This window comes from Malaclemys terrapin, chromosome 1, assembly GCF_027887155.1.
Source record: "Malaclemys terrapin pileata isolate rMalTer1 chromosome 1, rMalTer1.hap1, whole genome shotgun sequence".
Classification (NCBI taxonomy): Eukaryota; Metazoa; Chordata; order Testudines; family Emydidae; genus Malaclemys; species Malaclemys terrapin.
The window spans coordinates 280,222,801-280,245,503 of NC_071505.1; the positions used below are offsets into that span (position 1 = coordinate 280,222,801).

General features: G+C 40.4%; 1 protein-coding gene across 5 annotated transcripts in view; it reads left to right on the forward strand.

Annotated features, from left to right (window-relative positions):
- The window catches only part of PCDH9 (protocadherin 9), an 896,526-nt gene that overhangs the window by 557,061 nt on the left and 316,762 nt on the right, over positions 1-22,703 (forward strand). For 3 of the 5 annotated variants that reach the window (XM_054013554.1, XM_054013564.1, XM_054013591.1), the window contains one exon: positions 6,716-6,917. In XM_054013554.1, coding sequence (XP_053869529.1) covers positions 6,716-6,917 — 202 coding nt within the window. The remainder of the gene's footprint in view (positions 1-6,715; positions 6,918-22,703) is intronic. The other 2 variants (XM_054013573.1, XM_054013581.1) reach the window with 1 other exon arrangement.

Here is a 22,703-nt window from a genome sequence, read left to right on the forward strand (position 1 = left end):
ATTGGAGAGTTGTCTGGCAGCCTCCTTCTGGTAGTCAGACCTGTTCATGATGACAACAGCACCTCCTTTATCAGCCTCTTTGATGATAATGTCAGGGTGGTTTCTGAGGCTGTGGATGGCATTGCGTTCTGCACGACTTAGGTTATGAGGCAAGTGATGTTGTTTTTCCACAATTTCTGCCTGTGCACGTCGGCGGAAGCATTCTATGTATAGGTCCAGACTGTCATTTCGACCCTCAGGAGGAATCCATGTGGAGTTCTTCTTCCTGTGTTGTTGATGGGAGGGTATCTGTGTATCAGTGCGCTGTTCAGTGTTATCTTGAAAGTATTCTTTGAGTCGGAGGCGGCGAAAGTAGGCTTCCAGATCACCACAGAACTGTATCATGTTCGTGGGGGTGCTGGGGCAAAAAGAGAGTCCCCGAGATAGGACAGACTCTTCTGCTGGGTTGAGTGTGTGGCTGGATAAATTGACGATATTGCTGGGTGAGTTAGGGGTACTGCTGTTGTGGCCCCAAGTGGCAGGTAGGATTTTAGACAGCTTACGGTCCTTTTTCTCTTTGTAGAGAGGTGAAGTGTGTAATGTAGATCTCCTGTCTTGTTTTAGTAAAGTCCATTTGTGTGGAGGGTTGGTTATGAAAGTCTCCAGGTTGGAGAGCTCTTTCTTGATGTTTTTCTGTTTGCTGTATAGGATGCTGATCAGGTGGTTCCTCAGTTTCTTTGATAGTATGTGGCATAATCTCTCACTGTGGTCTGTGCAGTGTGTAGATAGCAATGGATTTTTCACCTTCAGTCCATTTGGTATGATGTCCATCCGTTTGCATTTGGAAAGGAAGATGATATCTGTCTGTATTTGTGCAAGTTTCTTCATGAGGTTGATAGATTTCCATTCCATTCGGCTAAATGCAGTGCCTTGCATGGTGTCAAGTATCAGAGGGGTAGCCGTGTTAGTCTGAATCTGTAAAAAGTAACAGAGGGTCCTGTGGCACCTTTAAGACTAACAGAAGTATTGGGAGCATAAGCTTTCGTGGGTAAGAACCTCACTTCTTCAGATTCAGACTAACACGGCTACCTCTCTGATAATTGATGAAGATATTGAACAGAACCAGAACCAGAACTGATCCTACGGGACCCCACTTGTTATGCCCTTCGAGCATGACTGTGAACCACTGATAACTCAAATAAATTTGTTAGTCTCTAAGGTTCCACAAGTATTCCTGTTCTTTTTTGCAGATTAGACTAACATGGCTGCTACTCTGAAACCTGTCTCTGGGAATGGTTTTGCAACCAGTTATGTACCCACCTTATAGTAACTCCATCTAAGTTGTATTTCCCTAAAACATGCTCAAAATGTGATGTGATATAAGCAAGTTTGCATCAATGTTGTGACACAAACAGCCTCCACATTGTCATGGTGTATACTGAACCTTCACTTGCAACATTTGGATTCAGCTCAGCAGAATCTTACAGGGCAGAAAGGTTTTCAAATGGCTTGTCCAGCCTTAGTGATTTGTAGGCTCATTTGATGCCTTAATCACATGTAGATTGTTGCATGGTTGATCTCAAATGGTTCTGAAATCCATGATGTCAAGATCTAATGGATTTGTTAAATGATAGAATGTTACTCACACAATGATACATGGTTATATATTATGCAGATCTTTAAGTTTTGCTGTAGCCACTGCCAAAATTTAGTTGCTGATTAATTTCTGATACTTGTATATTCCCAACTTTCTTTCTTCTTAGACTATTTCTTACTGCTTCAAAGTGGCTATGGTATCTGCTAAGAATGTATATTTAGAATAGTTTTGGTTATTAATACAGTCTCCATGGAAAAAAGTCACTCATTTAAAAATACATATATTTTAAAAAGTGAATTTAGTGCAGAGAGGTTTTGTAATTAGAAAAGTGAAAAGTGCTAACAAGCTAGTAGAGGTATTCTGTGTGTGCATGAAATACAGCTAAAAACTTGTATTGAGATCATAAGGGCTTGCCATCCATGACCAGGATGTTTTAGGTATGCTGTACATTGATCATAAAGCTTGTTATTCAGCATAGACTGATCCCATCTGGAGGAAAAATGCATTTGAAATGCTGTAGTTAGTGACTGTATAGATGAGATGGAACAAGGATACTGTGAGCTCCTTGACTGCCAACAATTTGACTTAACTTAGTGAGGAAAAGAAATATGGGCAGCTTTCCTTTCAAAACAAAAGCACAGGGGTCCTCAATGTTATTCAGCAAGGAGGGTTCAGTATGTTTTGGAAGGCCAACAAGGTTGACAAAGGGAGGGAAAGGCTGCTTGGGAAGGTGCTTGGAATGTTGCATGCTCACAATACTTCCTTATTTTGGATGCCTGATGTGTTAGGATGGATCACATTTTGGGCTGTAGGGAAAGGAAAGATGTTCTGGGGTTAATGCACCAGAATGGGACTTGGTAGATCTTGTGTTATATTCATGGCTCTACCTTAAATTTCCTGATTGACCTTTCACAGGTCATGTATGTCCGTATGCCTTGGTTCCCCATCAGTGAAATTGAGATAATGCTTGCTGACCTCAGAGTTATGAGAATAATTCCATTGATATTTGTGAGGTGCTGCAATACTACAGCTGAAACCTTTCTTCTTTCACTGGACAACTTCAAAAACTGAGCTGTCAGCTAAGGAGCTCCCACTGTCATTTTTGAGGCTGTGAAATGTAACTTCAGCTGACTAATCAGCCAGGAAAAACCTGACCCCCGTATCTATCTAGGTACTCTTATGTATCCAATCCCCTTGTTATAACACCCTGACATGACAATGGAGTAGAAGCAGCCATAATGGATTGTGTATGCCTGTTAGTATGAGGAATTATTGTTTTAACTACGATCAGCTTTTTTTGCTGTATAACCCTAGAGGCCTTTGGAATGCTCTTGGAATTGCAGATGATTCTGTTTAGCTGAGTCAGACCCTATTGTTTCTTAACTATTTCATATAGTCTTGAAGAGAAGGACTTTTATTGGCTCCCTAATTTAGAGATCTGTTTTCCTCAACTGATGATATTGCCTTATGTTGCCCTTTTACTTCACAAATATTAAAAGAAAATGCCTTTCTTGTGGTGCTGAAAGTCCTGCTAGTGTCATCATCTCTTGTTTTGGAAATACAGTACTCTGAATGTGGTTGTTTGGAGATAAATGCAGAATGTTACCAGATTTGCCCGTTACTTTGGGGTACACTCATTTATTAGGGGAACTCTTCAGGGGTGGGGTCAGTAATTCTATCAATGTGCTGCTTGAGGCACTTGTGTTTTCATATGGAGCTCTACTTCTCCCTTCTGCAAATTCCCTCCCAATGGAGCTATCCTGCAGGACCTAGGTTCCCCAAGACTGGGTTCTTCCAGCCCCAGAATCAGATGAACACTCACACACACATTAACAGAGCATGTCTGAGAGGACAGGGTTAATCAGCACTCCCAAGCTGACCCCTTATATGTCCCTGGACTCAGTAGGCTGGGTTGAACAGCACCCAAGCTGTCACCCTCATATGCCATGGGCACTGCACCGGAAGAGAGCATGTCTGAGCAGGCTGGGTCAAGCAGCACTTTCAATCTGCCACCCTCATATGCCCCTGGACTCAGCAGACTGGGTCGAGCAGCACTTCCGAGCTGCCACCCTCATATGTCTCAGGTTCCACACATCCCTATCTCCACTTTCACGTTTCAATTGTTGTGGTAATAACCCACTTGATGAGCAACCCCCACAGGATTTTTGGGCGCTGCAGGGATCTTTTAGCTTAGGTACGAGAAGTGCTGCTGTAGAGCGAATGGGGAACCCAAAAACACCCACGAGCGGGGAGAGAGAGAGAAGCAACCAGCCTAACCATGAAAGTTATTTATTGCCAAGTAATCACCATACAAGGAGAGCCAAACAAACAAAACAGTTATGATATTAAATCTAAATTAAATTTGATTACAAAAGTCAGGTTTAGAAAACTATAACTGATCACACAAGTCAGCGTCAGAAGGCTATACCTAGCTAGAGAGAGAGAGAGAGAGCTGGGTTCTCACCACTCCATGAAGTTTGAATTGATCAGGGTTCCCAGGTGGTGGTGGTAGCTGAGGGTCCGGAGTGCTGGAGACAGGCAGAGCCCCCAGCATGATCAGTCAGGAGAAGATGAAATCCCAATGGAACTGATGCAGATTTTGGATCCCGGCATCATAGCATTTACTTGAGCATGGGGAGGGTTTTCTGTAGGGAAAAAACAGTGGTTCAAGGGAGAACACTAGATTTGTCTGTGGGTAAACTGATGGCTCAAGGGAATATACCAAAGTTGTTTTGTTTAGGCTAGACAGTGGGAACTGACCATTCCTGGCTATGTGCAGTGTTCCTTCGAGGGAGCTCACTATGCAATTAGGCAGCTTCAATATTTTGGATACCAGTAAAGGATTTATTACTAGAATTGGTCTGATAACTACTGAGCTGGGTGTGTACTGGTGTGGGTTCATTAAGATCTGGATCAGAGATTACCCATCATGCAGTGCTTTCCTGTTTTTCTGGTCCCAGAGTTCAGTACAGTTCTTGCCTTGGAATCTTTGTTCTCCATTCTGTATGCTAATAGAGATTCTTCCCTGTCCCATCTTTGATGCAAATGAGGCAAGGGGAGTTTCCTTAATCCTGTCACCCTTGTCCAGGGGGGTTTAGATGTGTCTCTCCCTGCCTTTTCATTGCTTTTTGTAAGTCTTTCTTCTGATCGGCTTTGGTTCAAGTGGAGGCTCGTGCGGGGAGGAGGGTCAGAGATCTTTCGTGAGTCAGACAGGCTGGGTACTGTGCCCTCGTTCCCCAAGAACACAGAGCTGATAGGTAACAAGGAAAAGATATTAAGCTATATTTGTTTACAATTGAAATGTATTCTGTTCATCTCTAAGGGAAAAAGAATCTGCTAGCAATACTGATTACACAGTATGTTCAGAGAATCAACTATAGAGTGAAAGAAGTCATAAGATAAACTAACTGGTATAGTTTGATGTAAAAGTTGGCCTAGTCAAAAAACACTGAGAGCTAAATCCTTAGCTGGTATAAATTGGCAAAGGTCATTGACTTGAGTGGAACTACACTACTTTGCAACAGCAGGGAAACTGGTATTACAGTGTGAGGAACGTCTTAAAAGAAAAAAAATCAAGCTTATTTGATACTAAATTAAGCAGTAATCCAACAAAATGGGTTCAATCAAGCATCTAGGTTTGACCAAGTATGATGAATAAAAAAGGAACCCGGAGGAGGTTATTGATGATCTTGCACAACTGTTTTCAAATGGCTGAAATGAGCAAACACACAATTAATAGTGTTATCTCTAGGATTTTCTTCACATCATAATGAATATGGGCCCAATGCTACTCCTATTGACTTCAGTCAGACAACGGCTAGGCGGGGCATTAGCATCTAAAAGGTTCCAAAGCTCAGCACTAAGATTCTGAATCTATCCTGGATCCCATACCATCTCACCTAACCAGATCACTCAAACTGTCCACTACTACAATTCAGATTTTGAGGGAAGATGTGCTTAGCTTAAGGTATCTCCTCTCTTGGGATGCTCTAGTTGCCTCCAGTGTCTGAGAATGTAGCGTTATCTCATGATACACTTAATATTATGATCATACTGCTTTTATGAAAAACCTCATTCTGCTCAATAGCCACTAGCTGCTAAAAGTGGGAGTTTGCATCTTGCAATACTGTGTGACTCATGAGGAATTACTCGATCATTTTGTGGTCCCAATTCACAAAGTCAGCTTACTTCCTTAGTCAGGAGTTGTTTAAAAATCAAGATTGTTAACCATTTCAGGTGTATCCTGTGCAAATATTGTAGTCAGATTCCCTTAGTCTTGTCCTGTAATTTGAGATAACTTCTAATCCTGGCTCTGCCTCACTCTGTTCCATTGAGCAAAGCATCTAAACTTAGACTTCTCCTCTGTAAAATTATTGTAGTAATCAGCTACTCCATGGATGTGTTCTGTGAATCCTAGTTAATCACTGTAATTTCAAAGCAATCTTTTATAAATGCTAAGTGTTAGTATCATTAAATAGAGAGACAAGGTGGGTGACGAAATATCTTTTATTGGACCAACGTCTGTTGGTGAGAGAGACAAGCTTGTGAGCCACACAGCTCTTCCTCAGATATTTGTAGCTAGAAAGCTTTCCTCTCTCACCAGCAGAAGTTGGTTCAGTAAATATTACCTCATCCACTTTGTCTCTCTAGTATCCTGAAACCAACATGTATACAACAACACTGCACACAACAATGGATAGTATAATTAAATAGACTTTTATCATTCTGGTCCTGGAAAGAGTGGGGAAAAGTTTTAAGATATACACACTGATTGTGTAGGTGATATGTTCACACTGTTTGCTGACTTCAATGGATGATTCAATCGTCAGTGTTCTGTTGCCTGCTTTTCTTAGCATAGTTCCCAAAGATTTCTGTTGTTCAAGACAAGATTTGTATGTCGTCCCTTTAACATGGCAAGAAACACATAAAAGCGCTTTCTGATGGGAGGCTTGCTTCAGAGATGAGCTCATGGAAACTTCTAAACCTCCACTCTCCTGCATGCCTTCTTCCCTGGGTTGCTGTACAGGATTAAAAAAAAAAGTGCCACAGGAGTCTTTTTTTTTTTTTTTTTTTTTTGAGAGAGAGAGAGAGAACAGAAAAAAGAGCACTAATCAGCATGTCCTGTGCTCTTCTTTGTAGTCCCAGCGCCGTGTTACGTTTCACCTCCCTGATGGCTCCCAGGAAAGCTGCAGTGACAGTGGTCTAGGAGACCATGAGCCTGTGGGTAGTGGAACCCTGATCTCACACCCTCTCCCTCTGGTTCAGCCACAGGACGAATTCTACGACCAGGCCTCTCCGGACAAGAGGACTGAAGCTGATGGCAACTCTGACCCCAACTCTGGTGAGTTGACTTTCAAGGCTTTGGTAGTCTTTGATAGAGGTTTTTGTTTGTTTTGTTTTCTCTTTTCACTTTTTAAAAAACTTTTAAGCTGCAGAGATGTGGAGCATGTGCATGGATATTTAGTCACAGCAGTTCAGTGGAATTTACAGCATGTTAAATTAGTTGCCTGAAATATCATGTTGCAATGTTGATTGTAAAAAAGAAACAAGTAAAAAAAAAATTGTGCTCATTTGGGAAACATGTATAGACAGACTACATGATGAGTGGAAAAAACAAGAAAGAAGGAAGTTCTACAAGGTAGCTTGCTTGTCTTTGTTGTCATTTTCAATGTTGTTTAGTATTTACCTATGCACTTTCTTCTTACAATGATGCTTCTGTCTTCACTGTGGGATGGGATTTGAAATCATCCTAAATACCTATTGGAGATCAAAGGAACAATGAATTGTAGGTGATATTTTTCATTGAACTAAGTTAAAAAATGGAGCAAAATAGGGTACATATCGTTTTCTGGCTAATTTGCATATAGGTACCACCTCTTTCTAGTAGCTGTCGCACTGAAAGCCCTTCTGCTTGCAAAAGTAAATGGAGATTCTCCGTTAGCTTGAGATGGCGGGGGAACTCATGTTTGGCTCTAATGGATATGAGTTTCATCTACGATGTTTCACATGGGCAGTTTGGCTGGTACCCACTATGGCTATATATATGGGAAGCTATTTTTTCCTTTTAATTTTAATTAATTTTTACAGTATATTGGAAATATAATGCTTGCATCCTGCACTATAGATGCAGCTCAGCAAGTGATAATGGGAGAATCATACATCTGAACTGAGGACTTTACAGGTAATGTGACTAGGGCTCATTGGGAATTTTTTGACAGTGTTTTGTCATTGGAAAATGCTGATTCATCAAAACCTAAACTTCACAGAAACATATTGGTTTTGAGAAAACGTTTTCTGGGAACATTTCTCAAGGGGGAGAGAGACAGAAAGACAGACAGACATTCCTATAATAACCAATAGTTTAATGTAAAGCTGAGATTTGAAGCTGGGCCTCCCATATCGTAGGTAAGCATGCTAACCACTGTGCTATTGGCTATTCTGGGGTTTATGTAGTCTCTGTCTCTCTGTCACATACATGTTTTTGTTGTTGTTGTTTTTTCATTAAAACTGTTGAAAGGTCTTGGTCTTATTTCGCAAAAACAAATTCCCAAAGCTTGAAATTTTTCACAAAATGAAAATGTTGTTTTCTGGCCAGCCCAAACTGTGACCTTAAGTCCACAAAAACACAAGTACCAGTAGTAGTATAACAGCAAAGAGCGAAAAATGTGTATAGTATATGTAACTGATTAGATTAAGTGGAATTATCCTGTTAATTCCCTGTCCATGCAAGAGAAGAGTGACATATTTAACTAGAGTACAGGGCTGTCTTAAGGCTTCATTCATTACCTGTAGGCACTGTAGCATGGGCTTTGCTGATACTGAGTTGTATATCTCTATATAGCACATAGCATAAAAGTCCATCAAACAAAGCTGAGCAAAGAGCAGGATCAGTAAACTCCTGTACAAAGGTCTTACATGGGAGTGTTTCTGCATTAGCGAATAGGTGTCAACTGCACCGTGCAATCATGTAATATTAATTACAAATGATCTAACTCACCGAAGTCAGCAGATGTGTTTATAGCTCATATGAATATATCTGTTTTAGTGATGTCTGTAACTGATGTGATTATACACAATTTAGCCTTTGGGGACACAAAATTCAGGGCAAAACTGTGAGAAACTAATGGTCAAGCTGCATTGAAGGTTAGTGAGGCATGGGAATATAGCTTCGTATACTAATTATTTTATCAGACTGAATTAAAACATGGATTTAAATAGTGTCTTATATATCTCATCAGATCTTACAAGCTAAGCAGAGTGTAATAATTTATTTCACAGAAGTCACCCCAGGGAAACATAGGTCATGAGGCACTGTGATTATGTAGATTCCACTCTTAACTCTTGAGTCCTTACTTAGTTATTGCCCAAGCAACAATGAAGTGGTCAACAATGAAGTCGCTGGAGATGCCTATTTTTTTTTATTCTGAGATGTGAAATATAGGTTCTGACAGTTTATGGGCCTGAAAGATCCCACGACATCTTTACATGAGTAGAAGTTCTACCCAGCATTAGGGCAAAATTAGAATGTGAGTAATTACATTCTACCTACCTAAATTACTGATGTTGTGTCAATTGAATATGGTAATCTTTGACACTTCCTGTCTTAAGCTGTAGTGTATTATTGCTATGCAATGTTAAAGAGTTGCTGCATTCAACCCTAGAGGTAGTTTGATTTCAGTGGTCGTTGAAGTGATTCCTACTGTAGTGTGTATGGTTTAAAAGCATTGTGAATACTTTGAGATGACAGGTGCAATTATGCGGGGGGTGGGAGGGTTCTTAGTGAGAACCCATATTGTTACATTAATGAAACATATGCATTAGATTAAATCTTTAAAAATACAGAGAAACAGTTAGACAAGCTTTGTGATTTCTTTGTAATCCTAATACTTAATTATATGTGTGTTCAAAAGAAAAAAGTGGACCCATTAAGACTTTAGGGGAGCTTTACATTCCTCTCTCATTCACCACACCCATGATTTACACTGGAACAAAATGCTCAAAAAGAGGGTGTAAAATGTTTCCAAATCAGAATGGTCACATTTATATCCATTTTACATTTATATCCAAGGAGGTGATAAATAAGGGATTTTTAAAAGAAATTTGTAACTTTGATGTTAGTCTGCAGGTGTTATATGTAATATAGTCTCTCAGAAAACAAAAACCTGTAATAATAGTTACAAGTTTGTTTTATTTTTGAGAGCCTGTTTTATATATATTTAATATATAATATAAAACCTCAAAAATAATATCAAAATTCAATATTTCTTTAATAAAAAGCCTCATTCTCCATTGCCCTTTCTCTTGTGTAATCATAACAGTAAATTACACTATCATGTGTATTTATACATAATATAAAGGTGTAATAATGTCACTAATAATGATTAATGTGTAATAAGAATTGTAGGTAGGTTGGTTAGTTGTGTTTTTTTTGTTTTTAGAGACTGCCTGAATATTCTATTTTTTTCAAAGTTCCTTATTTCTGTTACAACAAGTAATACATTCACAGAATCATGGGTAGTGATCAATGGCTCCATTTTGAAATTTGAAATTTTGAAACTCCAATTAACTTTTCTATATTTACACTGTTTGTTTATTTATCTATTTATTTATTTATCTATCTTCAGGTGGTAATGAGAACAAACTAGGCAATTTCATGATTTTTTTTTTTTTTTTTTTAGTCAGTATCTAGTATCTAATTTCATGTTAGTGTTCCCATGCACAAGTACGGCTGCAAATGTATTGTGGTAAATATTACAGAGCAAGGTTTTGTTGTGCTCTTTAAGTGTTTCAACAAAAATGAAAAGAAGCGTAGTCATGGGACTATTTGTAATGATTGTCTAATAATGTATTTGTACCAAAAATTACATGTGGGGCCAAACTTGTCCTTCACTGTCCCTTTCAAAGCTAGTTTTAATGCAAGGTGTGTTCAGTTTGTTGAAGCAGGATGCTATTTCTGCCTGGAAAGACCTGTTAAATGGTGAGAACCATTTTGGTGAATGACTTTAATGTTCTTGTGAATGGTGTGTTTTTATTGTTGCACACCATAAATGTATGTAAATAAAGATGTACCCATTGTTTCCTGGTAGTGGTATGTTGCTGCTTTAATTAAGTTTGGACAGGGGGCAAGGGCCAGGTTTGGACAGCCTGCAATGTTAAAGAATGAGTTAAATATTCTCATAGCCGAATGATCTACTGCATGAGAAACTCACTGTTACGTTTTGTAAGTGTTGCCAGCCTATGAAGAGACAAGGGAGTTACAATTACACTAGTCTAATGAAAAGGGCATACAAAGCCAGAGAAAATTCTCCCAGCTAATATTAAAGACACCAATATCTCATGAAAGTAAGAGAGATTACAAACACTAGTTTTGTTAGCTAAATATTGTCACCATGTTTACTAGGGGAGGGCAGACAGGAGAGGCAGGACAAATAGAAAATAAATAAATCAATCAGCACTTTAACCAGGATCTGCATACTCCAAGATTGGTTTAGGACACTTAACCTGTCAATTCTGTGTAGGCTCACATTGTCCAGCCATGCCAGAAGAAAAACAGAAGGCAGTGGATTTAGTTTAATTAGTTTGCAGTTTTATTCACTTAAGATATCTGGGAGTAATCAACCACAAATTGTGCAGTGCAGGTCATCATACTTTCCTTAATCATTTACCTTGCCACCCTCTCCTTGTAAGAGGGTTAAGGGGGCTAAAAAAGGAGGGGGCTTCCTTTGCTTTACGTCCTTTTTTTGATCCATTTTCTCTGATAACAGTAACCCTTCCATACTGATACCCACACTGGACATCCACCATAAGTTTTATGTACTAATTTGTGACATTATAACCTAACTTCCCTGCCTCACCCATTGGATCCCAGACCCACTATGGGGAAGGAAAAAAAATTCCACTTCACCTTGGCCGGTCTGGGAGTGAGGGGAAAAATTACTTACTCCCCAGCCCCCAAGGAAGAAAGGACAACTAGCATGATGCCCACAGCAGATCATAAAGGGACCTGATTCTTTTTTAGATTCTATGGGTTGGAGGATGGGTACTGCAAGCCCAATCTAGGCAAAAGCAGGCTTTTCTGGAACTGCACATAGTATAAATACCCCCACTCTTCCAGTCAGCAGAAAAGGCAGTGTCCCTCCCCGCCCCCTAACCTGATTAAGCTATTTTCTTATCCTCCCTACTCTGTATAGGTCAACTTTCTTCCTTTCTGTACCTCTGCTACCAGTAGTAGAGGGAGCCTTTAAAGAGGTACCAACCCCCTTTTTTCCAGCCACCTCATAAAGCTGTGGTGAATGAATATCTTATTCTTGAAGCTTTCATCTAATCCACCTATAGGTCTTTGCCATCTCAGACTTCTATCATCAGTGTTAATTGACAATTAAACAACTATAAAGTTCACCTTTCACTTGATGCACCGGTATAGCCCAAGGTTATCCTATTTTATCAGAACTCTTCTGTCAGTGAGCAATATATTGTGGGCCAAAAAACTGCATTCTTCCCTACATTTTCACAAGCTCTGTGGCATTATTACATGTTAGTAACAACAACTAATTCAAATTCAAGAGTCATGACTGAAATGACTTAATTTCACAAATAACATTAATTTGTGAAATGTTGCCATTCTTAAACACAGTTATGAACAACCATGTAAAATGACACCATGTTGACCATGACTTTGTGGTCAGTGTAGACCAGGACAAATTGAAATCAGCATGTAATATAAGTCAATGTTTTGCAACCATCTTGAAACACAATAAAATGAAGTATTATGTGTAAGCCCAAGGAGGAAGTAGAACAGGGATTTGTGATTGCTGCATTGAGAATATATAATTAAAAAGAGAAAAATAATGAAAATAAAAAGGAAACTGTAATTCGACATAAAAGAAGAAGCAGAGCTTTGAAAGGAATTTGCAAAAGTAGAGGTTTAAAAATTAGTTGGCCACATTTTGATTTCTGTTGTATGTATTTTTGACCCAACCTGTTTCTAAATGAAGAATATTTTTGAATTTAAAAGACTATTCATTTCATTTCTCACTCTTCCTAAGAAAGCTATTAAAAGGGAAAATAGTTGCCAGATTATATCTTTCAGTATGTCAGATACGAACCTGCAAAACCACCAAATTGCCTTAAAGTCTAATAGAAATTGTATATTACCAACATGACTTTATTGCATCTCTTCTGCTTGCTTTGTCGCTTTTCAATGTGTTTATTACAAAGTGTAATGTTAACAGAAATATCCTGTTTTATGACCTGTTGACATTAAGAGAAGAATTTGATGTATTTTAATCTGGAATGTTTCTTTTGTAGTTCATCAGACAGGAGCTCAGTGTTGTTTTCTTGCTAGTACAGTTTTGATTTCATCAGCATTAAACGAGCCCTTATTAGTTAAGGATCCTGCTTTCACTGCTCTTTTAGTAAAGGCTGCTAAGTACTATCGTTTAAACTGGAAATGTTAACCCATCTAATGGTTACATTCAATATAGCTAACAGAATGATAGAATTGTATGTAGGAAAAATGTGCCTCCTAGTGTAAAGAAGGTGAAATGTGTACTTTCATGAACTTGCTTGATGAAATTACATTTTGATAGCTGCAAGCTGTGGATGTGATTCATTCTCCCTCAAAGAGATAAAGAGAAATAGCATATATTTAACCGAGTGTGGGAACTGCTCTGGGGAGAAAGCCTATTATACATTTCAGATGTGCGTGTGTGGAAATAAGTAAGAAGCAGAGAGAGAAAATATTTATGTCCTTCATATGTTTGCCTAATTTCTACCCATAATTAATAAGCAATATAAATAAATGTTACATAACCCCAAATTATGCCTTCATGTAAGGAAGACTGGGCTTGGGTGAAAAACTGTAACAAATCCTTGGCATTTTAAAGGTTTCACTTCTAAACATAAAAAGAAGAAAATTGTTTTATAATGCCGGAGGGTATTCAAATTAAAAATAAAAATTTGCAAGTAATTCCATGTTCTTGGAAGCAATGGCTAAAATAGCCCAAGTCTGCCATTAATGCTATAATTACAATGTTTTTTATTTCCAGTATATTAAACAATATTTGGATCAGTGTGGCTGATAAAACACGAGACCCGGCATTTGAATAAACCTAATGCTACAGTTGTTTAGTGAAATGATTTCAGGGGAATTAAATCATAATATAATTCCACTAATAAGCAGGAATATTTCTGTGGCATGGTTTAATTATTATTGCAGTTTAGAGTTATGGCAAGAGTGTCTTGTATTAAACTTGCAACAAAGAATCCTGTGGCACCTTATAGGCCTTGGCTACACTGGCGCTGTACAGCGCTGCAACTTGCTGCGCTCAGGGGTGTGAAAATGCCCCCCCCTGAGATCAGCGAGTACAGCGCTGTAAAGCACCAGTGTAATCAGAGCCTGCAGCGCTGCACGCTCGCTCACAGCGCTGCAAGGTATTCCCCTCAGAGAGGTGGAGTACTTACAGCGCTACTTACAGTACTTACTGTCTCGCAGCGCTGGCAGCACGACTACACTTGTGCTTCGCAGCGCTGCCGCAGCAGCACTGTGAATTGCCAAGTGTAGCCAAGGCCATAGACTAACAGATATATTGGAGCATAAGCTTTCGTGGGTTAATACCCACTTGGTCAGACGCATGTATTAAATTTGGTCATATGACAGGGTGCCATGTGGAGAAGCTAATCCTTTCATGCAAAGAACTCTGGTTTACAGTGTTACTATCACAGGGGCCAGTGAGTGATGGTGTTTTAACCTTACAGTCTGTTCCCACTGTATAATCCTAGCTTTTCTTTACTGCTCCAAAGTTGCTTGTTCCACTTGGCTAGACTGAAGTTCATAGTGGAGAATTTACAGTTTAACGTGTAGCCAAGGATGCCTCTATGTTAAATTTTTCTCTCCAGATAAATCACTGTCCATAGCTATTTTTGTGTTTCATAATCTGAGAACTGAAAGAAGAACATTTGCCTTTGAGACATTTCCTCCATTTCATTAAACACAAGTTCATACCTCACACAGAATCTTACACTGTCACATTTAGCTACAGGCAAATAGTAGCAAGAGGAACTGGAGTCAAGTTGGCTGAATTAGCCTACTGAACAGCTATTAAATAGACTGAAGACTGGATTCAATCTTGGCACCGTGTATTTGTTTCTTTAAAAAAAAACCCTGAGAGGCATGATATGTATCAACATTTCATTAAGATTTTTACAGCATTCTTGGTTTAGAAAGAAGACACAGAGCCAAATTTTATCCTGTATTCCTTTCCCTTCTCCCCATGCACCAATTCAGGATGTGTGGAATGTGAGTCAGGGTTGAATCTGATCTGTGCAACTCATTACATCAGTGTGGGGCAGATATTTAGTGCAGGTACTCCATAGGGAAGGGATACAGAGACCAGATAAATTGCTTGATAAAGGACTTAAAGGAAGTGTTTGTTAAAGGAGAGGAATGAGGAGGGTAGCCTAAGGGCTTCTATAACTTGCATGGCAGGGAGCCAAGCCCTATTCCTTGATGCCCACCTTAACCCTCATTTGAGAGTGGGGATGGTAAGGTCCCAGCAATGGGTTGACTGGGGATCAGGATGGAAAGAGAGGGGGACTGGCAGAAGCCACCAGGTAGATATAGAATGAAATGGGGTTATCTGCACTGTACACTTTTATCTGCTGCGTAGTCCCAGAAATCTAATAATAATGTTGTGGCCTGATTAAGACACATGCAATGTCTCCTGTCCTCCTGTCAGTATAGCCGGACAGTGTCTGCTATACTAAAAAGCCATCTACGCTCAGAAATCTTTTCATTATATAGGTCAATAGATTCTTAAGGCCAAAAGTGACCATTTTGATTATTTAATCTGGTCTCCTGCACAACACAGGCCAACAAATCTTACACGATAATTTCTGCATCAAGCCCATAATTTCTGTTATAACTACAGCAGGGGTGAACAAACTACGGCTTGCGAACTGGATCCGGCCCCTCAGGGTTTTGGATCCGGCCCGCAGGATTGACACACCCGTGGCGCTGCAGGCCCGGCGCCGCTCTCACAAGCAGCCGGCACCACGTCCCTGTGGCCCCTGATGGGGGTAGGGCAGAGGGCTCTGTGTGCTGCCCTCGCCTCCAGACACTGCCCCCCGCAGCTCCCATTGACCGGGAACGGGGAACCGCGGCCAATGGGAGCTTCGGGGGAGTTATCTGGAGGCGCGGCAAGGGCAGCACATGGAGCCCTCTGCTCCCTCTCCCCCAGGAGCCGCAAGGGCATGGTGCCGGCTGCTTCCCGGAGTGGCGCAGCACAGGGCCAGGGTGGGCAGGCAGGGAGCCTTCCCTGGACCTGGTGTGCGCTGCTGCCACCCTAGAGCCGCTCCAGGTAAGCAGTGCTGAGCCGGAGCCCGAACCCCTCGTACACCCCAACTCCCTGCCCTAAGCCCCCTGCCGCACTCTGCACCCCTCCCTGCATCCCTGCCCTGAGCCCCCTCTTGCACTCTGCACCCCTCCTGCATCCTAATCCCCTTCCCTGAGTCCCCTCATACAGCTGGCACCCCTCCTCTGCCCCAACCCCTTGCCCTGAGCCCCTTCCTGCACACCGCACCCCCTCCCACATCCCGCACTCCCTACCTCACCACAACACCCTACCCTGGCCCTGCATGCAATTTCCCCACCCAGATGTGTCCCTCAAGTCAAAAAGTTTGCCCACCACTGAACTACAGCATATTTTCAAAAGATATCCAGACTTAAAGACTTCATTTAAAGACTTCAGGTGATGAAGAATCTATCCAACACTCAGTTACTTATAGACCGCAATCAAGTTGCTTCTTAATCTTCACTTTGATAATCTTCACTTCACTGTAAGTCAAGTTTTCTAAATGTGGACTCATATTGGTAGCTCTTTTCTGAACATTTTTCAGTTTTTCAACATCCTATTTATGTGTGGACTCCAAATCTGGACACTATATGAGAGGAAAGTAGCAAATGCTGCATGCTTAACCACTTAAGCATCCAGACCTTTTATAACAGTTTCAAGGTTAAAATGACATAACCACAATTTCAACTTAAATGCCCACAATAGGGGAAAAAACCCTCCTCATAAACCCCCTAAAACACAGGCAGTGCTTTTATTGATTTCCTTCTGTACAGATTCTTATGTTTTGATGTCAGCGGGTATTCATGCCTCAGCAGCTGAATAAAAAGTCCTTTTATATTAGGATTAACCATCCCAGTAGCTGATACAAATTAGAGCAACAAAAGAAAATCACAGTTTCAATGTCAGTTAAGTTTCTTATGTTACACTCCATGCTGGAAATCATTTGTAGATAAGGCTAAGATTTTGTCATGGATATTTTTAATAAAAGTCAGGACAGGTCATGGGCAATAAAGAAAAAATCATGGAAGCCGTGACCTGTCTGGGACTTTTACTAAAAATATCTGTGCCAAAATGGCGAACTTTGGGTACCCACACCGCCTGCAGCAGGGTAGCTGCACGGCAGCAAGGAGCTCCAAGGCCCCCACTGCAGGGTGGGTGTCAGAGCTCCAGGGACCTCTTGCCACCCATGGCTGGGAGCTGTGGGGCCTCCCACCACTTGCAGCAGCTGGGGACTGTGGGGTACCCCTGCCACCTGCAGCTACGGGGGTCCTCCCACCACCTGCAGAGTCTGGGAGCTGTGGGGTGCCCCCGCAGCATCCAGGAGCTATGGGGTACCCACACTCCCCAAAGCCCCGGGGGCCCATCGTGGATGGGCGCTGCAGGGTTCCCCCGCTGACTGTAGCTCCAGGATCCCCCACTGCCCACAGCAGCCAGGAGCTGTGGGGTATCCCCACTGGCCATGGTGACCAGGAGCTCAGGGGTTCCCCTGCCACCCACAGGGACCAGAAGCTGCAGGGATTCCCCTGCTGCCTGGGAGCTGGGAATTCTGGGGGCAGCAGAGGTGGTGGGGGTACCCCGCAGCTCCCGGCCCCCATGGGCAGCGGGGGATCCTGCAGCTACCAGCCACCGCAGGCTGAAGTCATGGAGGTCACTGAAAGTCATGCATTTTGTGATTCCGCGACCTCCATGACTAAATTGTAGCTTTATTTATAAATAATCATGCACATTTTACAAAATGTGTAACAGTAGTAAGTTGCAATCCTGAAAACCCTTACTCATGTAAATAGTTTCCCTGACTTTGCACCACACATTTACAGGTTCTCCCTGTGGAGCTACGTGCAGGCAACTAGTAGAAAAATTTAACATGAGTGGAATAAAGGCAAAGGTAGAGGGCCTGTTGCTGCACAGATCCTCTGTAATTGGCCAGTGATTTAGAATAAATACTTTTCTCTATTTACAGCAGGCTATTAAACTAAAATGAATTTCTATAAAGTTTATTGGCATCATGTAAAACTAAAATTAGTGAAGTATGATACAGAAGCTCAACTTTCCATCATATTCTAACCTGTTCTGAAACTGGATAGTTCTAGATTTTTGTGGAGGGGTGTCAAAAGAGGGGAAAAACAGATTACTGACTATGTCAAGACTTGTTGTGTGCTTTAATTTCGATACATATTTGTGAAAGTATAGGGAAATATCTGATATTACTTATAGCTCATATTACAGCTTAATTAAAATGTAAAACTTGTCCTGACGTGGCTCTCATTTAAATTACATTCATACATGTCATTATCCTTTCCCCTAGAAGCTGGTGCTCATCTCTGGAAAATTGCCAAGTGCTGTTGGTCCAGTAGTATTTTTAACTTGGAGTCTATAAACAGAAGGAATTAATATTTCCATAAACAAGATTATATGTATTATCCTCTAGTTTGTTTGAATGGATATCTTGAAAAATGTATTTCCAAAAGTCAAACACTAGGGGACAAATCCAGTGATGAGACTGAGGGAATTTAGCATTATAAGTAACGTATCTTCAAATGATCTCTGACATGTACGTTACACTAACATACACATCCTTTAGACTCACAATCACTTACAAACATATTATTTACTACCCTTACACATCACCTCTGAATGTGGTCCACTGAATATGAATTTTAAAAGTCTACATTGGGTGTATTTTATACACTCAGAACTAGGCTCTGCTCTTAGTTACACTGCCCTAAATCCAGAATAGCTCTATTGACTTCAGTGATGGAAGAATCTGACTCTGAGAAGAGAGAACAACTACTAACATTGGGGTGTTTGTTAAAGCTATCTCCTACTTTAACTTACATCTTCTGACACCTTTCTTAGGCTCCTCAGCATGTAAGTTACATCAGCTTAGACTCTCTTTCACTTAACCGCAGTCAATGACAAAATGGAGAACAAATGTAAGGAAATCTAAGAGAATGTAAGGGATCAGACTTATACCATCTTGCACATCACTAGGGTTATTTGAAATATTTATATAAACATTTTTTAAAATTAAAAATGGAGGAAAATTTGCCAACTGTTTCTCATTTATTGACCACCTATTACACATTATACATTTATCCCCAGGGTTAAATCCAGGACTGGCATAATCGGTTGAAAACTCTTTTGAAGTCATTGAAGTTTGCATCTGGTTCAGTGGGCTGAATTTAATCTTAGAGCTGTGTGAAAATCAGTGGTTTCAGTTCACTGGAAGTCAGGTGATTTTTTTCTGTTCTCTCTTCTTCTGTACATATATATGTATGTCCTGGCACCCTGTTTGTTTCTTGCTGATGTTCAAGATTGAATGAAACCAAAATATAAGGTGAAAGAAGCAAACAAGCAACCTCAGCTTGAAATGGTTATAGTTTTCCTGAATTCATGTCAAAGCCACTGAATTTCATAAGATTTTCATTTGAAACCACTGAATTTCAAACTGATTTTTTTACTAACCACTCTTATTTGAAACTTGCTTCAGTTTCATTGCAATTGCTATGAATCTCTGGGAAATGTCTGGTCCAAATGTCAATTCTGTAACAAACCCCCCCCCCCAAATTTTTGGCTTCATTGTAGAAATTTTAAATTGTATGATTGTTGTTTAAAGCGGGAAGCCACTGTATTTTCAGTGGGATGCTCTGCCAGTTAGCATGATTTCTCCAGTTGGCCAGATTTGTCTTATTTTCCCATTTATCATTCTGTAAAAATAGAAATAAGATGAACAACTGAATAAAATCCATTTTTTCAGGCATAATTGAATGGATCTGGAGAACTGTGTGTGAATTCTGGGGTACTCCAGAAGGCAAACTAGTTCTAATCATGTGACACAAGATCAATTAATGATAGTGGTGATTTTTACAAAATCCTAGGGCAGTGAAGCAACAATATAATATGTCACATACAGTTTGTTATTTGTTTGTTTTTGAGACTCTTTCAGGAAACTCTGGGGAAATGTAGTATTCTAGGGGTTTTGATGAATATCTAGGTTTGTTACGTTAGTAGTGAGATTGATTATCTGATTAGTCAAATTCAGTTTCTAATGCTGGGCTTGACTGTGCAATCTCTGTTTTCTTTGGTAAGCATTTGCTCATTCAATAGAACTACTCTGGTGAAAAAGGATCGCACTGCTGAGTCCTTGGAAATCTCACTTGCAACACTTGAATGGGTACAAATGACCAACTGAGTGGTAGAATTTTTGAGCACCAATTAATGCTGTTTTGACACTCCTGTTAGCTTTCCTTAGTCTTTTGCATACCTTAGACAGACTGGACATTATGCATATTTAATTCTTATTTCTGCTGCTGTAATTTTTCTTACATTTTAGTTATTTCTCCCTCAGAATATTTATTTGTGATGCTTATTATATTCATGCCCAGCTTTGTCTGATAAAGGCTGATCACAAGATATGCCAACTCTTGAACTAAGAGAGGCAATGCTTTTTTTAGGTCTTTCACATACTGTTTTACAAGATATGGAGTTGACAACTAATATTGTTCTGTAGATGTATATATGTATATTTCCACAAAATCATTCCTGCTTCTCGTTTTGAGAAATAATGGGAATGCAACTTCAATTCCATCTGCTTAGAAAGTAATCTTGTTCCTTTAAAGAATAAACAATATTTGTTACTTTTAAATGGTATTTTTGAATGAACAAGGTTGTTGTCTAATTCCTAGTCTTATTTGTTCTATTCCATGCTAATCAGATACACTAATTAATGACATTCATTTTCAGTGTCCTGTAAAGTGTACCTCTGTTTAAAGACAACTGTTTTTGTTTTGTCCTTTTGCACTTCCTGAATAATAGTTTGTTTGATTCCTACTTCTCTGAGTACCTATGCACCACACAAGTTTTTTTTTCCCCCTTTTCAGATGTACTAGCTTGTAAGCATATCTTATTGAGTGCCATGACATTGGAGGAGTAGAAGGTAATTTATCTTGGTGCTCAGAAATTCTACAGTGTTACTGAATGCTGATGACTGTACACTTGTGCTGTAAATGGAGAACCATATAGTCTGAAACTGAAATTCTTCATCAAGTAAATAGCAAAATGAGCTTTTGCCTTCCAAAATTGTGAATTGTCCCCTTCCTTAGACAATGTAGAGGTACCATATGTTAGTTTGGAAGGGCATTTTGAGACATTTGAAAAGAACTCTTAATTTCAAGTACTTTTTTTTTTAGTAAAGCACTGTCCTCAGATATGATCATGCAATTTCCACTGAAGTGAATTGCACTTCAACAGAAGTGGTATCCACTTACGTGAAGGCAGATATGGTTCTTCATTTGTAGAATGAAACAGAGAAAACTGTATTAACTTGTTTCCATTTACTGTTTGGTTTAATGCTAAAATAATTATATATTACTCAAAGACGAAGGCTTCCTCTTTGTACCAAGACATAGACATTGTTGTTACCATATGACTTAAACTCAACAGTAGGGATGGAAAACATATTTCTAATATTTTCCTTTACCCTAACACTCTTCCTACCATCATTGTGATATAATATTAATAGGGGACCTGGAAAATTCAGTTGTAAAGCAGTAAGCTAGTCTCAGTCTTAGCTATAGAGGAGCTATCCACTCTCTATAATGGGTCCCTTTTGAATTCACAGGTATATGATAACTATCTGCAACTCTGATCAACCCCTGTCCAGAGAAGAGAAAATCACTGCTTGATTTGTTATTATTTGTTTTGTGTTTTATTGTTGTTTGTTTCTTTTTTGGGGGGGGAGAGGTTTTATTTTATTGCACAAGTAGGATACCAATGGGTTGATGTAACCATGCTTCCTCATGGAAGTGCCTTGTAGTAGAGAAATGCGTTATTAATTCATAACATTAAGTTGACAACAAGCCTTTATCTAACCCATAAGACTTCATACTTATTTTGTTTCTTTAACATACGGAAAATAAATATTACATGTATGTAACGGGGCGAGGACTCACTCCTGCAGCGCCTCATGTCGGTCGTCCTGGGAATTAGCTCTTTTGACCCCGAGCACCCTCTGCAGGCCGGTGTCCTGCTTGCCGCTGGCCCCCGTGTCCCTCCCAGACCTGGTGCCCCTTGTCCTCGGCTCTGCCCCCTGGCAGTACATCCGCTCTCAGGGTTTCCCCACCCAGGGGAACCTCTACCCACTAGCCCCACCTCGCCTCAGTCTTGGGCTACTGCCAGTCACCATCTATCCCCCGCTCACTGGGGCAGACTGCAGTATATAAGCCACTCATCATAGGCAAGGGGGGTTTGGACCGGCTACCTCTACCTACCCTGGGCTGCACCCTTGCACCCTAGTACCTTTGACAAGGCCACAGCCTGGGGCTTTTCCGGGCGGGAGCTCCCCAGCCCAACTCCCCTCAGGTACTCTGTTCAGCTTCCCAGCAGCCAGGCCTCCCGCTAGAGACCGAGAGAGATTGACTCTGCTCCAGGCCCGCTGCCCTCTTATAAGGGCCAGCTGAGCCCTGATTGGGGCATGGCCACAGCTGAGCCTGCTTCCCCAATCAGCCTGGGAATTACTTGCTCCCAGCCACAGCTCTTTCCTGGGCTGTTTTAAGCCCTTTAAGGCCGGAGAGGGTGACCCCCACGCTACAATGTATTTTTCCTTAAAAATTTGTGTTTTCCACAAACAGAATAGAGTTGTGACTGTCAATACACAAACTTGGTCTGCTCTCCTTACCAAAAAGAGAAAAAAAACCAAATCTAATATTTTTTTTAATACAAAGGACAACTTATTAACATTTTAAAATATGAATGAATGAAGTCTCTAGAAGCAGGAA